General features: G+C 35.6%; 1 protein-coding gene across 1 annotated transcript in view; it reads left to right on the top strand.

The window, feature by feature from the left end:
* ARID4B (AT-rich interaction domain 4B) overlaps positions 1-19,777 on the top strand; it is a 138,984-nt gene that overhangs the window by 68,635 nt on the left and 50,572 nt on the right. Inside the window, exons 7-11 of the mRNA XM_068981623.1 lie at positions 1,338-1,429; positions 11,477-11,615; positions 15,490-15,569; positions 17,206-17,282; positions 18,399-18,553. Coding sequence (XP_068837724.1) covers positions 1,338-1,429; positions 11,477-11,615; positions 15,490-15,569; positions 17,206-17,282; positions 18,399-18,553 — 543 coding nt within the window. The remainder of the gene's footprint in view (positions 1-1,337; positions 1,430-11,476; positions 11,616-15,489; positions 15,570-17,205; positions 17,283-18,398; positions 18,554-19,777) is intronic.

Genomic DNA, 19,777 nt, shown 5'->3' on the forward strand with positions numbered 1-19,777 from the left:
AGTTTTAAGAGTAAAAGTTAAAATTTTTCTTTAAATAAATGGCATTAGTTTATATTTAAATATCTGATCTTTAAAGTAATGGAAACCCTTTCATATAACATTCTTGTTTGTAACTTTGAGACATTTTTATCATAACTAGTTCCTTGCCCTCACTTCTACTGTGGCAGTTTTCCTGGGATCTTTTGTTCCCCTTGTGTTCATAAAAGTATCTGAAACAGCAATGATTCTATTGGAGGGATAAAAGGAACAGTAACTGGAAAATCTTTAAGATGCTAAAAAAGTTTGATTATTATCAAAATGATACTCAGAGAATTAAGTCAGTTGGGATAGCATCTTCAGATTGATACTTTAACTTTTTAGATATAGAAACCTTTTAAGGAATTAATGGCACAAAACAATCCAAGAGGTCTCTGGTATGGAGAAACGAAGGAATTTCAAAATCCCTTTTTTCACTGTGCTTTTAACCAACAATCAGTTCCTTCCCTGGAAATCAGTTTTTTTTTTTTTTGAGCAAGGTAAGAGACATTAATTGCCAGTTGATAACAAGAAGAAAGTGTTCACTTATTGATTATTGTCTTCATAGCAAGTATTGAAGTTGCTGTATTAAAAAGAAAGGGAAAATAAAAGTACTAACTTTAGAAAAACTAATTTTTACATTTTCTTTAAAAGTAGGATTTATTGCAGGAATTCCCTGGAGGTCCAGTGATTAGGACTTGGTGCTTTCACTGCCAGGACCTGCGTTTGATCCCTGATTTGGGAAATAAGATCCTACTAAGTGCAGGGGAATTGGGGTGTGTGTGGGGGGGTTGTTACAGAAATGTTTGCAGAGTCATAATGTCACCTATCTGAAGCCCTTTTTTCAGGCAGTTGATGGTTATCCTGATAATTTAGTTTCCATTACTTATTAAGAATTCTGTTTTGTAGATTATAATTCCCTATATGCAAAGAAAATTTTGAGATACAGTTGGCCTCAATCTAGGGATTAGGTACTTACACATAGATTTCTCATCTCTCAAATCTGTGTTTCCACTGAGCTGTATTTGTTTGATTTTATATTTTAATCACTCTTAGAAGTCTGTCAACCCTCAAGTAGATAATGAAATTATCTAGAGAGAACACTAAATTTCTTTTCACTTTTTTTCAGTTATGAGCTCATTCATCTTCTAATAATTCTTTGAAGTGAAAGTTTTTAATCTTTAGGAAAGTTGTATTTTTGTCTCCCTTGGGAAGTTTTAAATCTAAAAATCTAAGGATATTTTTAAATTGATTTGATTTAAACAGGAAAAAAAGAACTTGCAACTTAATAACTTTTGATGGGTTTATGTTCCTACCCACAGACATTAGACCAGCTCCCACTCACCAACCCTGAACATTTTGGCACTCCCGTCATAGGAAAGAAAACAAATAGAGGAAGAAGATCTAATCATATGTAAGTCCATTTTCATAACTGCTAGTTGAACCTGAATTCATTTCTCCTTCTAGTGTTGTTTTATAGTTGTTAATTTTAAATTGTAATTTTAAATTTAAGTGCTAACTGAATCTAAAAGTAACTTCAGACTCTCCTTGGCATGGGTGCTTGAGGTTCTCCATGCTCAGCCAGCCTTAGCTGTATTATTTATCTGCCTCCCAGTTCTCCTTACATGTATCTTATGCCAGTGTCAAAATGGATTTAGTCAATATTTCCTGAGTATCCTGAGTAATACACCCTCTCTTTTCCTGATACTGTGTTTTTTATTCATGCTGTTTTTTTCCTGTCTTAAATGCCACCCTTCCATGCCACTGGCTCACTCATTCTTCAGTTCTCAGCCAGAAATGCCCAACCTTTCTGTGAACCATTTTGTGCCTCCCCTCTCTTTCCTTGGGCTTCCCTGGTGGCTCAGCTGGTAAGAATCTGCCTACAATGCGGGAGGCCTGGGCTTGATCCGTGGGTTGACAGACATGTTTTCTTCTCCGCTGAATCCTCTAAATTCTTTGAATTTATCTAATGTCATAGACAATATTTCACCTGTTATTATCATTGTCATGTTTGCTTTTGCTTCCTAATAATTTAAATCCTCCTGACAACCAAACTGTCTTACTTGTTCTTATGTCTTCTTACTGTTGTGACACATACTATACATATTTAACAAATTACTTTTGATGAAATATGCTTAGGCTCTTAAAGGCTTTAAATTAAAAGGGATTACAGGATCAAGGAGTCATGAAACTTTGAGTCATCAGAGATAAACAATCTTCTAACAGTTCCAGAAAGAAAGAATAGTTTACTGCTAAGGACTGAGAAGCAGAATGGCAGGCATCAGACTCCCCAGTGGTAACACCAGGTGCTGGTCCGTAGACTGGAGAGTGGAGACGGGAAAATTGCTCTTAAAGGGAGGACTTGTCATCACGTATGATGGAACATTAGAGGGAAATTAGAGGTAACAGTGGTAACAGACGGGAAGAAATAGCAAAGGCATTTAGTTACTCTTCCCAAAAAATTATATTAGAAGGGAACACTGCATTAGTAGGATGGAGGGTAGAGAAGTTACTTAAATGTAAAAGTCAAGTCCTTATAACAATGGGAAATGGATAGAAGAGCATCTTAAATATATAAATATAGTGGTATTATGACTATAAATTATATTACTATTATTATATACTATCGGTATATTACTTACCGATGAGGTTTTAACTGTCAGAGCTGAAAGAGTTAAAAGCAGTTGTCTCTGCAGAAGAAAATGGGAAAGGATGTGGCAGGAAAAAGTTTTTAATTTATTCTATTGGAGGTTAAATTGTTTAAAAACAGTTTTGAATATTTTACTTGGATAAAATTTTTAAAATATTAATGTGCCTGAGCTAAGTATTATCAGAGTAGGTATGAAAAATATTTAGTTGAATTATTGAAACTTTTAAATGGAAGTGAATGCTTTCATCCAAAATATAGAGTCAGGTATTAAATCTAATAGTGACTAAGCTTTGGCAATAAAAATTAGGTAAACATGCTCTCTCATATAGCTTAGTTTCAGCCTGATAGCAAATTCATAAAGGTAGGTATTATTTTTATCCCTATTAAAAATTGGGGAAATTGGCCTCCGAGACAGTAACTAATCCAAGAAACACAGGAAGGAAAGGACCAGGACTTGAACTCTCCCATGTGGCATAGTCCTTTTCCCATTCAGACTCTTTCTTGTTTAGAGTATCACAGTTAATTTTCCAAATAAATTTTAACAGGAAATGAATAAGGACTCATTTGAGGGAGGAAATGAAAAGACAAATCCTTGCATTGAAAAAATATTTAATATTGATTATTTTGCTGCTAATGATTTGGACCATGCATTTCTTTTTCTTCCTTCTTTGAATCTTTTAAAAAATGTTGCTCAATTAATAGGTGACAGTTTCTCTCACTTGTGATGTAGCTTGCTGGTGACTTGATTATTTTTAGGATCCTGAGGTTGTGATTATTATTTACTCTTCTTTGTGTAACATTTAAAATTTGAGTATTCTAGCCAGAAAGAAAAACAAGTGAAAAATGTACAATGACATTATCAGTTTAGAAGAGTCCTGTTGTGATTAATAAATGTTATTGTGATCTGATACTGTTTTCAGGTTTTCAGAGGGCTATTATTTGCCATAACATATTCACTGAAGCACTTAAAAGTTAAATATTTTGATATCCAGTTGAAAATTAATAATTTCAATTGTGAATTAAAATTTTATCTTTCATTGATCATTATAGTCTTCCCATAGCTTTATAGTCAACTCTTAATTAACTGTGATTGATGATGTTGAAATAGTGAGGTGTGGGTATATATTTAATGTGAAATTACTTTTATTAGCAAAGATTTTCCACTTTTCTAGCTCTTAAGAGTGGAAGTGTGGCTGAGTTGAGAGTGTGAACAGTGGAAACTTTCCTGTTGGTTCAGTGGTTAAGACTCCATACTTTCACTGGAGGGGGCAAGGGTTCAATGCCTGGTCAGGGAACAGAGATCCAGCATGTCTCGAGGTCTGGCCAAAAAAAACCCAGAGATCTTAAGTGTGAACAGTGAGGCACAATAGCATGGGTTTGAATCCTGCTTCTGCCACTTCCTTGCTGTGTGACTTTGGGCAGCATGCTCAGTCTTTTCATACCTTAATTTTCTCATCTGTAAAATTGAGGTAATAGTATTCCCTGTCTCTTAAGAGTTTAGTTTGAAAGAAAGTGAAGTCACTCAGTGATGTGCGACTGTTTGCGACCCCGTGGACAGTAGCCTGCCAGGCTCCTCCGTCCATGGGATTTTCCAGGCAAGTATACTGGAGTGGGTTGCTATTTCCTTTCCCAGGGGATCTTCCCAACCCGGGGATCTAACCCAGATCTTTTGCACTGCAGGTAGACTGTCTGCAGTGTAGACTGTCTGAGCCACCAGGGAAGCCCACAGAGTTGTTTCAAAGGTGAAATGAATTCATATCCTTAAAAGGTTTATATAAATTACTATTACTAATAATAATCACTTAGTAATCAGTAAGACTTCCCTGTATCTCAGATGGTAGAGAATCCGCCTGCAACACAGGAGACCCAGGTTTGATCCCTGGGTCGGGAAGATCCCCTGGAGAAGGAAATGGCAACCCACTCCACTATTCTTGCCTGGAGAATCCCATGAGAGGAGCCTGGCCAGCTACAGTCCATGGAGTCGTAAAGAGTTGGACACAACTAAGTGACTCTTGAGAAATCTGTATGCAGGCCAGGAAGCAACAGTTCGAACTGGACATGGAACAACAGACTGGTTCCAAATAGGAAAAGGAGTACATCAAGGCTGTATATTGTCACCCTGCTTATTTAACTTCTATGCAGAGTACATCATGAGAAACGCTGGACTGGAAGAAACACAAGCTGGAATCAAGATTGCTGGGAGAAATATCAATCACCTGAGATATGCAGATGATACCACCCTTATGGCAGAAAGTGAAGAGGAACTAAAAAGTCTCTTGATGAAAGTGAAAGAGGAGAGTGAAAAAGTTGGCTTAAAGCTCAACATTCAGAAAACAAAGATCATGGCATCTGGTCCCATCACTTCATGGGAAATAGATGGGGAAACAGTGGAAAGAGTGTCAGACTTTATTTTTGTGGGGCTCCAAAATCACTGCAGATGGTGACTGCAGCCATGAAATTAAAAGATGCCTACTCCTTGGAAGGAAAGTTATGAGCAACCTAGATAGCATATTCAAAAGCAGAGACATTACTTTGCCGACTAAGGTCCGTCTAGTCAAGGCTATGGTTTTTCCAGTGGTCATGTATGGATGTGAGAGTTGGACTGTGAAGAAGGCTGAGCACCGAAGCATTGATGCTTTTGAACTGTGGTATTGGAGAAGACTCTTGAGGGTCCCTTGGACTGCAAGGAGATCCAGCCAGTCCATTCTGAAGGAGATCCAACCAGTCCATTCTGAAGGAGATCAGCCCTGGGATTTCTTTGGAAGGAATGATGCTAAAGCTGAAACTCCAGTACTTTGGCCACCTCATGCGAAGAGTTGACTCATTGGATAAGACTCTGATGCTGGGAGGGATTGTGGGCAGGAGGAGAAGGGAACGACCGAGGATGAGATGGCTGGATGGCATCACCAACTCGATGGACGCAAGTCTGAGTGAACTCCGGGAGTTGGTGATGGACAGGCAGGCCTGACGTGCTGCGGTTCATGGGGTCGCGGAGAGTCGGACACGACTGAGCGACTGAACTGAACTGAAGTGACTAACAGACGCACACGTATATGTACTAGATGTCATCATCATGTATTGAATGAAAAAACTCTCATGAAATATCAGTATGTAACACAATTTCATTTACAAATAAAATTTGTTTAAGTATGTAAAAATTCTGCTTACTAATGTTTATGTCTGACAGAAAGGACTGTTTGGGGCTCTATTTTGTTAATTTAACATCATTCCTTTGTTTTATATTATGTACATACTCTAGGGAAAACTGTTTTTGAATCAAGAATCCTTTGAAACAAATTTCATCTAATATTTAAACAATATTTTACCTTTCTACAGATGTCATCCAGAAGTGTAAAAGTATTTTAAAACAAGGTAATTTATGGACTATCACATAGATTGATCCACAAAAATGACCAAAAAGGAATTCTGACGGCCCAGATCCAGTTGGGAAACTTCAGATTCCACAAGCTGCGCAGCACACACACAGACACACACCCAGCACACATACAGATACCCAGTGCACATACACACACACCCAGCACACACTCAGCACACACACACACTCAGCGCACACACACACACACCCAGCACGCGCGCACACATACACACACCCAGCAGACCAAAAATTTTAGTATATTATTTAAATTATCTGTTATGTTTCTTGGCTGAGGTCTCCCTTTTTTGTATATGAGAAGAAAGCATGCAGTTGTCACTGAGCAAATTGATTTTCGTTTTCTAAAGACTCTAGCAAGCACTGAATTAGTGATTTTCCTGTTGAGAATCTGTGTGTACAATGAAAGATTTTGCTGTAAATATGTGAAGTGTGAAGGCAGAACAAAGGTTGAGAATTACTACTGTAGGAAGTGAAGTGCCGCCTGTCTACAGTCTTACCTCACTTGCTGCTTCCTCCATCTCACTACTGTGGTCATTCTTAGTGCTTCCTTGGTGCTCTAAGCACTGGCGTGTAAGCGCCACTGGCAAACACCACAGCTTAAAATGCCCATCTCCTTAAATTACACTTCCTCGAAGTTCTTTCTTCCCTTTCTTCAGAGTGATTTTCTGCAACAAAATCTGGGACCTGCGTCTTAAGGTCATTTATCTGACCTTCATTTCCTGTTTCATTACTCAACTTGAAAAAGTCTTCATTATGGTTCTCTGATTGCCATTTAAAATTAGTACAAAGATAAATAAGGTTATCCTTCCCAGGATTCCCGGGACTCCATTGTTGCAGTGATATATCACTACGTTTGTTTTCTTTTAAGAACTGTTAATCCACAGACCAGTTAACTGGCCTCTAGTTATTCCAAAATTGATTATTTTTGACACCTTCCTTTAATTATTTTATTTATAGTCTGCTTTTAATCCTAATGTGTTCATATATGTTTGGAAGATTATCATCCTGTAGCTTAATTTTTTAAAAGCAAGTCATTGATCCTTTTGATAATGTATAACTTGAGTGAATTTTTCCCTTATAATTTATATTGTATGCAAAAGTTTTCTTTGATTCTACCTAAATTAAAGAATAGAATGCTGAAATTATAGAAATTTTTGTGCTCCTCCAAAAGTTTTTTCCAGTAACATGGCCAAAGTATATATGCAACACTCTTTGTAGGGAAGCACTCTAGGCTGTTATCCTTCAGAAAAAGGATAAAGCATAATAAGGCTTGTAATGATACTTGTTAGGTATTATTTGTGGGTAGTTTCTACCCAGTAACATTGCTAAGATTTACCCAATAAACTAGTGATTTGTACCAGATATTTACAGGTCTGCAGATCGATCTTGAATAATATTTTTATTGAGATATAATTCACATATAAAATTCACCCTTTTAAGTATTCAGTTTTCTTTTTTTTTTTTTTAGTATATTCACAAAATTTTACAACCAGCACCGCTACCTAAGTCCAAAAGTTCTTTTTATTATTAACTGCTTTATTTTGATATGAGAATTTGATTGTAGTTTCCTTCTTGATAAAAACTGGGAAAAAATGTTTTATTGGTTAAGTTCATACATGTTCGTATGATCTGTATATTTTAATCTCTTAAGAGGCTACACATTTTTCCTGATAACGAATACAGATTTTGAATTTGCAGTACAAAATTTGAAGCTGAGTTAGTTGTTTGAAAGAGTAAGGATCACTGAAGTCCAAATTGCATTTTAAAGATTGAGCCTCTGAAGTTTCTGGCTCAGTTTTCTATTTGTACCTCATCATATGGTATTCTTTGGCACATGTCTTAAGTTGCCAAATTCTTACTTGATTTATAATTAATTTATAATTAATATTGATGTGTGCTCAGCTTTAAGTGACTAGCTGTTCGTTTGTTTGGTAAACATTCCCATGTAATTAGCATTGTTTCCAGTGGCATCATCACGTCATTTCCGCTACACTAGTTATTTTGTTATGGCTCTATAAACACATACCTGGTACCAGAGAAGCAACAGTGTCAGAGGGGAGTAAACACCAAGCATATTCTCTGCTTATTCTATCTTTGCTCCTTTAAAATATTTCCAGTGCTCATTTATTTTGGTGTATCAGTTTATTGAGTACTCGTCTTACATAAACAATTTCCTGGGTACATTCTACTACAAGGAAAAATTACAGGAGTCTTAGGTATAAAGGTATGGTTTAAACTGGTTGTATACATTATGTTGATTGTATACATTGTGTAATTTCAGGAGAAATAGAAATCAGAAGTATCACAGTAGAAAGAAATAAACCTATTTAGTTCACTTATTTAGTCAGCAAATATTTATTGAGCATCTGTGTTGTGGCAAGCACTGTTCAAGTACCTGGGATATATCAGTGAACAAAACAGGCATTCATAAAGTCTCTGGGAGACTTCCCATGTGGTCCAGTGGTTAAGGCTCCACACTTCAAATGCATTGGACATGGATTTCATCCCTGCTCAGAGAAGTGAAATCCTGCATGCCATGCAGTGCAGCCAGAACACCTCCTCTACCTTCAGAGCTAACACTCTCTCATATGGAGAGAGATGGGCAATACAGAAAAAAAGAAGGAAGTAAATTATGTAGTGTGATAGAGTTGTTAGTGCTGTGGAAATAATAAAATAAGATTGGGGGATTGGGATGGGCAGGTTGTAAATTTGAATAAGTGAGTGAAGTTGCTCAGTCATGTCCGACTCTTTGTGATCCCGTGAACTGTAGCCCACCAGGCTCCTCTGTCCATGGGATTCTCCAGGCAAGAATACTGGAGTGGATTGCCATTTCCTTCTCCTGGGGATCTTCCCGACCCAGGGATCAAACCCAGGTCTCTTGCATTGCAGGCAGACGCTCCTGAGCCACCAGGGAAGCAAATTTGAATAAGGTGATCCTAATTGAAATGACGTTTGAACAGAGACTTAGAGGAGGTGAAAAAGTTTCCAAGTGTCTGGGGATAAAGCATTGCAGGCTGTTTCTCTGCAAAGAGTAGTAGCTGGTAGAGAAAGTGAGGTCAAGGGGTCTTTTGTTGTTTTTTTTAAAGTGGAGGAAGTAACAGCATTTTCTTAGAAATAACACAGTGCTGCTGCTGCTGCTAAGTCACTTCAGTCGTGTCCGACTCTGTGCGACCCCATAGACGTCAGCCCACCAGGCTCCCCCATCCCTGGGAGTCTCCAGGCAAGAACACTGGCGTGGGTTGCCATTTCCTTCTCCAATGCATGCAAGTGAAAAGTGAAAGTGAAGTCGCTCAGCCGTGTCCGACTCTTCGCCACCCCATGAACTGCAGCCCACCAGGCTCCTCCGTCCATGGGGTTTTCCAGGCAAGAGTACTGGAGTGGGCACCATCGCCTTCTCCGAACACAGTGCTAGGAGGACTCAAACTAGTAGAGGTAGAAAACCTGATAGAGGGGAGACGTAGGAACATTGCTGGAACAGAAGCTTGAGGATGTGAGAGTGGAGAAGGGTGTCTAGTCAATGAGTGGGGAATGGTTTTGGAGTGGAACCTAGACAGTAAAGTGGATGGATGTTCTATGTAGCCAGCCAGTTTACAGTAGATAGATAACTTTCTCATGTCTGAAGTCTTCACATTCGTTAAGTCTTAGGAAAGAAATTAGAACTTTTATACTATTGCAGATGATTGTGTTAGCCGAGTAAAGCCCGGTTTTCTCTTTCTGTGTTTTACAGATTTGATTAATGTTATTTGTGACATTGTGATTTTGTCTTGCTAATGATAATGGCATAGAGGGCATCCGTAGCTGAATACGTCCTTTGTGACTATTTTGAAAACAGCAATGATTATGATTTCAAATTTGGTTGTGTTCTATAATCATTAGAAAATGGAGAAATAAAAGTGCTTGTCTTTGAGAAGTTCTTCTAATCAAGTAGAAATCAGACTTGTGAAGGTCTGTCATTACTGTTCCAAGCTGTGTGCCTATTTGTAAGGTTTTATGCTCCCCTAATATGAAAATATATTGGGTTTTCCTGCTGCCTGTTACCTGCTTTCTAAGTAGGGGTTGAACTCCTTTAAGTGCCATTTTGAAGTACAGTATTCTCAGTAGCAAACTTTGAAGATGTGGTTTGTTCTTTATCAGGGGACAATTTTTAGGTTAATTGAATGATCACTGAAATCAAATCATGATATTCCCCTTATCACTATAAAATGTTTAACAGTGTTATAATAGGTTTTGCTTCCTTTATATTTATGTTGGAACATATAGATATAATGAAGAAGGAAATGGCAAGCCACTCCAGTATTCTTGCGGGGAAAATCTCATGGACAGAGGAGCGTGGAGGGCTAGAGTCCATGCGATTGCAAAGAATCGGACTCAGCTAAGCGTGCAGCACATATAAATATGAGGGGTGACGTTTGTGTTGTCATGCTTTTTATTTTATAAAAATACCATATGTGTTTACTTCTCATTTTGTCGCAGTCTATTTATTCCACATTTCTTAATATCTTTATTCTGGGCATTTTGAACATAGTAATTAGAATAATTTTTTTTAACTGGAGTATAATTGCTTTACAATGTTGTGTTAGTTTCTGCTGTACAACAAAGTGAATCAGCCGTATACATACGTCCCCCTCCCTCCAAGCCTCTCGCACATCCCCCCATTAGAATCCATTTTCTTTACTACTGACTATGGGCTTTTTAAAAACCAGATTGAGAACTTTGTTTTGTGTGTTTGTGTGTTTTTTCTTCCCTCTCTTTTTAAGTTTTATTTTTTACTGTACTTCCCTCTAACATCAAATAGATGGTTTGAGTTCCTTTTTCTTCTTTTTAATTTATTCAGAATACAGTGTAACCAAAAGGAATTTTTCACATAATACAAAAGAACCATATTGTACATCTTATGAATACTTAGTTTTTATATATCTGATATTAAGCATAGCAGTGGTGATGTCTTATCAGATTGTCTCCTCTCTCTACCTTGACCCTCTGTTAGTAAAGATCTCCCTTCCCCCTTTTAAAATTTGCTTTGTACTGGGAGTGCATTACCATTTCTAGAATTCCTTTAATCTGAGAGGAGAACGTAGTGTATTTTAGTGCAGTCCTCAGATACTTAAAATGGGGCCTTCAGGTTTTGAGAATTTGGGAACCAGTGGTATTGTGTTTTGATCGTCTGTGTAATCTTTTAAAATAGTACTAAATAAATTCAGGACATTTTTAGGAAAATGCTGTGCTTTTCCTCTAGTGATAAGCTTTTTTAAAAAAATTATTTTTTAGCAATTTAGAAAGCTATTAAAAATTTTAATTTAGCCATTTTGTAGGTTGTAGGAAACAGGATAGGATTTCTAGAAAACCTGTATTTATCAACTTGGCATGCTTATTCTTTGTGATGATAAACAGGAATATCTCATTTTTTCTCTCCCTAGACCAGAGGAAGAGTCTTCTTCATCCTCCAGTGATGAAGATGAGGATGATAGGAAACAGATTGATGAGCTTCTGGGAAAAGTTGTATGTGTAGATTACATTAGTTTGGATAAAAAGAAAGCACTGTGGTTTCCTGCATTGGTGAGTAACTTCAGTATAAGAGTTTAATTTTCAACTATATAAGTTCATGAAGAAAGCAGTTTGATTTTCTTAAACATCAGTGTTTTTCATAGGTACAGAATGGGAAATGGTTTTAGCATCATTCAGTTCACACAGAATTACTTTGAAAATTGTTTCTGAGTACAAAGAACTTTTGAATTCATCCATGAAAAGCAAAATCATGGTAATTTTAGAGGTTTGGTATATTACACTGCTGAATTTTGGATAAAAAATTCCTTATGCAAACTTTTAAAACTTCTAAATGTACCGTGCAGAAGACTGCTAAAGAAGAGCGGGACCCTGTTTTCTACTGTTGTCTGCAAATGGTATCTGTTTGTCATCATTTTTGTTGAACGTTTTGTATTCTGTATCCTGAGTATTAAAAGTGTTTTGCACAAAACTAAGTGCCCAATGTCAGCTCTTTTAATTTAAACTAATGAGGGCAATTATTTTCATAAATGTGAATATTGTATAATACCTTTGTACCTCTTCGTATATCCATCTATCCATTCCTCATTTATTGAATGCCTGCTGTGTGTAAGGATTGTGCTAAGATCTTTATGAGGATTATGAGGTATGTATTACTTATCCTCATTTAAAGATAAGGAAACTCAGTGTTAGAAGGGTTAAATAACCTGTCAAGCTTTGGGTTAATAGTAAGCAGAAAACTTAAGTCAGTGTATGTGGTCATTTCTTTTTTCATAAAGCACTAAGATTCTTTGTGAGCATTTCTTTTGAAAACGTATTTTGAAAGAGCTTTGTGTGTCTTTTTCTAAAACAACAGAAACATTAAAATTTTCACTTTGGTATTTTCAATATTAATTTAACACTCTCATCATCATTTCTAAATAGTTTCCTGATGATGAGGAAAAGATTAACGGTACCAAAAGGTTAGTAATCTGCTTAGTCAACATTTCATTATTACTTTTAACATCTTAGCATTATTGATACATGTTATCCTCCACGCAAATTTGAGATCTCTTGGACAGTAATGGATAATTTTTATCAACGAGAGTGTGAAATTGTGTTCTGAATCAAACAACCTTGACATAATCACATAAAATATTTGCATTTCTATTTTTGAAAGTAGTTTATAAATTGAGTAATGTTAACAAGTGCCTGCTAATATCATGTTAGAAAACAGTTGCATAGTCTTAGGAACAATAAATAGCTACCATGTTTTGAGCACTTCCCCTGGCCAGGCACTGTGCTAAGTGCACAGTCTCATTTCATCCGAATTGAGGCTGAAACATAAGTGGTATTTACCCCCATTTAAAGGGGTGGAAATCTTAGCTTCCCTGATTCACACAGTCCTGTTTTTCAGTTTCAGTCATCATTTTTCCTCTGAGCTTTAAATGTTTTTGTTTAGGGTTCAGAATATATCACTCTATTTTTTCAGGGTGATCTCATCCCCTTTAATAACATTGGTTGCAGGGATAATAAACTGAAATGTCTTAAGGACTGAGAAAATCAGATGCATGGGTAAATGGGATAAAATATGGATTTTAGTTCCTGTAGCAGAATGGAGAGTGGACCCGCTTACTTACACACAATGTCAGCAAAGTCTATCATGTTTGTTTTTCAAAATCCAGTCTCATGAGAAAGAAAAAAATGGGTGATTTGTCTCACTGTTTTAGACCTCTGTTTAGGCTGTTTACTCCCAGGTTTATATCTTAGCGTTCAGACCTCTATTCTGAGCTCTGGACCTGAGTATCTGTCTATTCAGTATCTCTACTTGGTTGTTCTTTAGTCACCTGAAAACTTAACAAGCTGAATAAACCTAAACTTACTCTCTCCTCCCTGTATTCCCAAACTTGACCCCTCTCCATTGTTTCCTTTCCCTGTGAATGACACCATTTGCACAAGGTAGAAATGTAAGCATCCTTTTCTCTCTCACCTCCTCACTTCCCTAATTATCTCTAATATTTCTCATTCCTTTAATTTGCCATCACCATCACTTTGTATCCAGGTCACCATCTCTCACCTGGATGATTTGCAGTAGGTTAATCTCTTTCAACTCATACCCTTCTCTGGTCCACTTTCTTTGTGACAGCCAAAATTAATTTTTTTAAAGGCAATGGCAATTCTGTTATGACATTGCCTTGCTTCAGATCCTTCTCTGAGAGACTTTAGATTTTTGTCCTCCGAATTACCATGGCTTACAAAATGGACAAATCTAAGCTCTGCTTATCTTTCTTATTCAGCCCAGGCAGAACGTTAGCCGTGTTGACCTTTTACTTCCTAGAATGGGTTGCCCTGCTTGCTGTGTCAGGCCCTTCCCATAATCCGTTTCCTCTTCTTGCAGCCTGGCCTACAGACATGTGTATTACACATCCATCCTTTGTCAAGTCAGTTCCTCCTCAGTTTTCAAAGCTTAGTGTAAATGTTGTGTCCTCAAGAAAGTGATTTCTGACCACCTAGATAATAACAGTTAAATAAATGTGCACTTAACTTGTTTAGTGCTTGTCTTCCCAGTTAGAGTACACACTCACTGTGGGGAGAAACGGTGACTGTCTTGGCCTCTGTGATCTAGTACACAGTACCTTGATGAAATAGTTTGTATTTGTAGAGTGGATGAATGAATGGACAAATTAAGTATTTACTTCAGTAAATCCACTGAAGTACTTCAGTGATCTACTTCCTATCATTACTTTTGAAATGATAGGAAAGTTTTCCTAGATGCTAATACATGTAAAAGCCTTTTCTTAGTGAATTATTTCATAATGCCGTCAACATTTAAGCAATGCTGATGCAGTGCAATTACAATTATGGAAATTGTTAACCTTTTAGAGACTGAATTACGGGAATTTCCTGTGCTCTCCAGTGGTTAGGACCAGTGCTTCCACCGCAGGAGGAATGTTCAGTCACTGGTTGAGAAAGATCCTGCGTAACACACGATGCAGCCAAAACATTAAAAAATAAATTAGAAAAAAAGTGAATTAAAGACTGAATTAGAACTTATGTATTTCTGGCTCCTCTCAAACCTGTAGCGAGAATACATGCATTTAAGTACAATTGTGGCATTTTTCAGAGCTAATGAGACAGTCCTTAAATCTGTCATACTTATTCAGCCCATTTTTTTCATTAAAAAACCAAATTATGATGTTGTTCTTGATACATATAGTGAACTCTCTTGGAATTAAAATAATAAAAAATTTATGGATGTCGAATTAATTTTATCTTTGAGAAGGCATACTTTATCCTTATTTTCAGTAATAGCTGGAGTGACTTCAAATAAAATCTTTTATTTTGGTAGTAGTAAATGTTACGTAGATTCCAGGAAGGTACTCACTTTAAAATCGTTTATTTTTAGAATGGATAGTGTTATAGAGAGATTTTAGTATTATTAACATACGTGTTTAGATGTAAATGATAGCCAGCACATCATCTCTGTCTTTTTTAAGATAGAGGCTGCTCTGGTTAAGATTTCCATACCCCGCTCTGGCAGGCCTTCTGTCGGACTGTCTCCCTCCCCCCACCCCTGCGCCACTCTCAGCCAATTTTCTGTCTCTGCCTAGACTTGGTCCATAGCATCAGTCTAGTCATAGCCACGACTGTGCTCTCAACATCATGCCTATGTCAGAAATTAATGTGGATAATCCAGAGAGCTGGAAGGATATAGAAAATAAAATTGCTTGTGTGCATTCCCACATAGTATGTGTGTGTTTTAGGATATAAACTTTAAATTACTTGTGTATATTGTTACACATGTGTATGTGTTTTTACCCTCAAACTAAAATTAGTTTTTAAATTTTAAGCTGAAACTATTTTTTAAGATTTAAATAATTGATATTTATGTAACTATCTATAAATAGTGCTTTTAGTTATAATAGTTTCATACTTTTTTTTAAAAAAGGTGGTATGTCCTGACTGTAGTGATGAAATTGCTGTGAAAAAGGATAATATTCTTGTTCGATCTTTCAAAGATGGCAAATTGTAAGTATAATTCACTTGGTATGAAAAATAAGCTGCTTTTCCAGATTAGGATGATAAATTATAAATTAGTTATTTCCAGTGATGTTCTGCTTTTCCTTTTTATCATTGAGTGTTTCAAAGCATGATCATCTTTCATATTATCATTAAGTGTATTAGTCTTAAAATATGTCTTGTTCATTTGGTCTTTTCTAAGCTATATTCTCAATGCTGTCTAATTGATCAATATTTGTCTATATAATAACTGATGGTTTATTGAAAATTCAATATATCTACCACATCTAATATTTCATGGATATATTAATTGATATATATTTATTGTTTTGAATGTCTAATTAGGATTTTCTAACATTTTAAATTACTTCTAAATGAGTGTGGTAATACCTGTTGTGTAACGTTTGAATTTTGCAATAGTCTTAAGGATTAAAACGACTTACTGTAAATATATGTTGGGTATTAAGACAATGAATTTTCATGTAGAACTTTTCTAAAACTGAGTTATCATTTTCTATGAGTGTTTTTTCCCTTTAAAAATTGTGTGACTAGAAAATCCATGTATTTTATGTTGATATTTTGCCTTAGTGGGTGACTGCTTTAAAAATATCATGATACTTTAAGATTGGTTTTTGGATTTCCATGTTCTGAAACATGACTTAAAAATAATCTATATGAAACCCACTTTCACAATGAAATTGAATACTAGTTGACATTAAGAAATTACTATGAATTTTTAAATGTGTGATGATAGAATTGTATTTTTAAAAGAATAAAATATTATAAATTAAATTATATAATGTCTGAGATTTGCTTCAAAATAATCCAGTTGGGGTGGGAGGAGGTAGGTAGGGGTATAAATGAGACACTGACTCTGAGTTAATGATTGTTGTAGTTGTATGATGGATTCGTGGGAGTTCATCTCACTGTTATACTTCTGTATATATTTGAAATTTTTAAATTTAAAGTTTAAAAAGAGGCAGACTGAAAAGTGTATTTGGAATAGTTTTTAGACTTCTGTGGATTGGTTGAAACAAACCAAGAGCAGAAAAGGTGCATGATGATTTATTCATGTAAAGTAAGAAATAAATGTGACATATATGATAAAATGACCTCTCCCAGTTGCTTGCATCCAAACGATTCTTATAGTTTCTACATGAAAGAACTTCAGTTGTATATTAGAAGTTCGCTTTGAACCTAGAATTCAGTTTAAAAAAATTATTGAACATTTTACATTATAAAATAGTACGTTTTCTTCTAATCTTAAATTTATTTATTTCTTGAGATTATCTTAAGATGATGGCAGATTCTTGCTGTTTAACTTGTTTTTTTAATTGGATTGATGCATTCTGCTATGTAAACATTTTAATTTATTATTTTCAGGGTTTCAATATTTTTAATATTGCATTTAATCAGGTACTCTGAGAATTCCTTGTTTATAAAACATCTATTAAGGTGGGGTCCTTCTTTGGATGATTCCAGTTTTAATGTCCTGCCTAGTATTTTGTTTGAGATTTGCAACCCTGTGTGCAGTCATTTCCATCAGTGTTGCCATGTTCTCAGTATCTTTCTGTGGTAGATAATTGGACTCTTAATTAATCTTTATTGTGTTTTTGTGGGTTTTTTCCTTTAAAAAAAAATGCAGTACTTCAGTACCAAGGAAGGATGTCCATGAAATTACTAGTGACGCTGTACCAAAGCCTGATGCTGTATTAAAGCAAGGTAAGGGTAATTTTGGAACAAATTATACTTAAAACCTGATGGGGCATGCCCTGGTGGTCCATTGGTGGACTCTGCACTTTTACTGCTGGAGCCGAGCTTCAATTCTGGTCAGGAAACTAAGATCTCATAGGTCGCACAGTGTGGCCAAACAGAGAAGAAAGAAAAACTAAGGAAGTATTTCTGAAGTTTAAATATTCTTTTGGTCTTAAAAATTTTCTTTTTCAGTGAAGTCTTTGAAGTTACATTTGGTCCTGTGCGACTTCTGCTTTTGTAAACCAGTGTGTCTTTTGTTATCATAGTAGTCTTTTTTTGTTTATAATTGGGATAGTAGTCTAAAAAAGATCAAGAACAAGATCATCAGCTGTCACTGTAGTCTGGCCTAGTAAATATCAGTTCCTGAGGATAAACACAGGAATCAAAGTAGTCTTGATTTTTGTCATTTCTTGGAACAGTAGTTATATTTTATTGGGGAATATGGTGTGATTACATCTCTTACTTGATTTTTCACACTGCAGATAACTTTTTTTTTCTTTGCCCATGTTCACCAAATCAGATAATACACTATATAGACTGGTTAAAAATAATCAAGATTTATGGTAGAGAATTTATTTCTCTGTATTGTAAAGTGAGAATAACTGTTTCTAGTTATTTATCCAGTTAAATTAATCACTAATATAATTTTAATTTAGAGTTAATTAAAAATGTACATATTTATAGTATATTTTAGATACTTGTAAGTTATTACAGTGGCTCTGTGCCTATTATATAAACTGTTTAATATTTTTTGATAGTGATTATAAAGATTTACTTTAATGTTTACTAGACATTCTTAATTTTTGTTTTAAAAGAATATATCTGCCCCTTTTTCTTGTCTTTATTTGAACCTAAGTCACCTAAGTTTTGCCATCTGTAAAATAGATATCTAATGCCTAAGACAGTTAAGATTAATAGGCTGCTACACTGAAAAGCAGTTAGCACAGTGCCTAGCCCATAGCAACCACTTCATAAATGTCAGTGGTGGCAGCACAGTGGTTTTTATTTCTTTTTCCTGTTAATATTTTTAGACAAATCAGTTGTCTTGATTTCTCCAGTTGATAGTTTGTTACCTCTTTCCAGCCTTTGACCAGGCGCTTGAATTTCACAAAAGTAGAACTATTCCTGCTAACTGGAAGACTGAACTGAAAGAAGATAGTTCTAGCAGCGAAGCAGAGGAAGAAGAGGAGGAGGAAGATGATGAAAAAGAAAAGGAGGATAACAGCAGTGAAGAAGAGGTGAGTAAAAAGAGTTAATGCCTTTTACAATGAAAAACAGTTGAGTTCCCTTTGGGATTTGGCATGAAGTCATTTATCGCTTAAGTATTTTTAGTATTAGAAGTGTTTTATAATACAGTTGTTCTTGTGTATTCATCATGATCAAATAGTTTGCTTACTTAACCTTAAAATAGAAATATGATTTTGTGAAATTAAAAATATTAAGTATAGTTATCCCTGTAATCTCAAAAATATTTCTTAATCTTCAGTTTGTAATGTATTTAAATGTCAAATCAATATGTCATACACCTGAAATTGATGTGTGTCATCTATAGTTCAATTAAAAAAAGGGAAAAAATGTTTCTTAATACAGCAAAACTCTACTTGCATATGCTTTTTAACATCACATAGACAGCTGTGATCTCAGACTGTGTTTACATCTGCATATTTTATTACAGTATCTCATAAAGGATAAAATATGTCTTTTATCTAATGTTAAAGGAATAATCAGCATAAAAGTAAAGATTAATGTCTTTGATTCAAAGACTCAATACAAAGATTTTTGTATTAGATTTTATCTAATACAAAATAAGACATCTGTGAATTTATACAGATCAAGGAGTTAAATATAGATTTTATTGTAGCTGGTACTTTAGGTCCATCAATGACAAGTACTGAGAAAATTGCCCATAATCTTACTAGTGACAGTGCACCACTGTACTCTTTAATGGTTTGCTGAATGGCTTTATGAAAATTATTGGGGGAATAATGATGCAGATAATGATAGCTGCAATACATGACCATTGTATTTAATGTTTTTAGGAAACAAAGATAAGTTAATGTCAATATGTAATATTTTAGGTAAGTTATGAAATTTTGCCATGTAACTGTAATAAACAACTATTGATGAAGTAGGAACATTTTAAAGTTTATGTTTTATAATGTAGTGATCAATAATGACAGTGTGTAGTGTGAAAGTTTCCCTGGCGTCGGTCTTCCCCATTGCTTTCTATTTAAAATGTTAAAAATAAGCCACCAGTCCCTTGCTTAAGGCTTCTCAAGTGGCGCAGTGGTAAAGAATCCGCCTGCAGTGCAGGACACACAAAAGATGCAGGTTCAATCCCTGGGTCAGGAAGATCCCCTTGGATTAGGAAATGGCAACCCACTCTAGTATTCTTGCCTGAAAATTCCCTGGACTGGTGGGCTACAGTCTGAATGACTTATTACTCTGGAAGTCAGGCTTTA

Source organism: Capricornis sumatraensis, chromosome 10, assembly GCF_032405125.1.
Source record: "Capricornis sumatraensis isolate serow.1 chromosome 10, serow.2, whole genome shotgun sequence".
In the NCBI taxonomy this organism is placed as follows: Eukaryota; Metazoa; Chordata; class Mammalia; order Artiodactyla; family Bovidae; genus Capricornis; species Capricornis sumatraensis.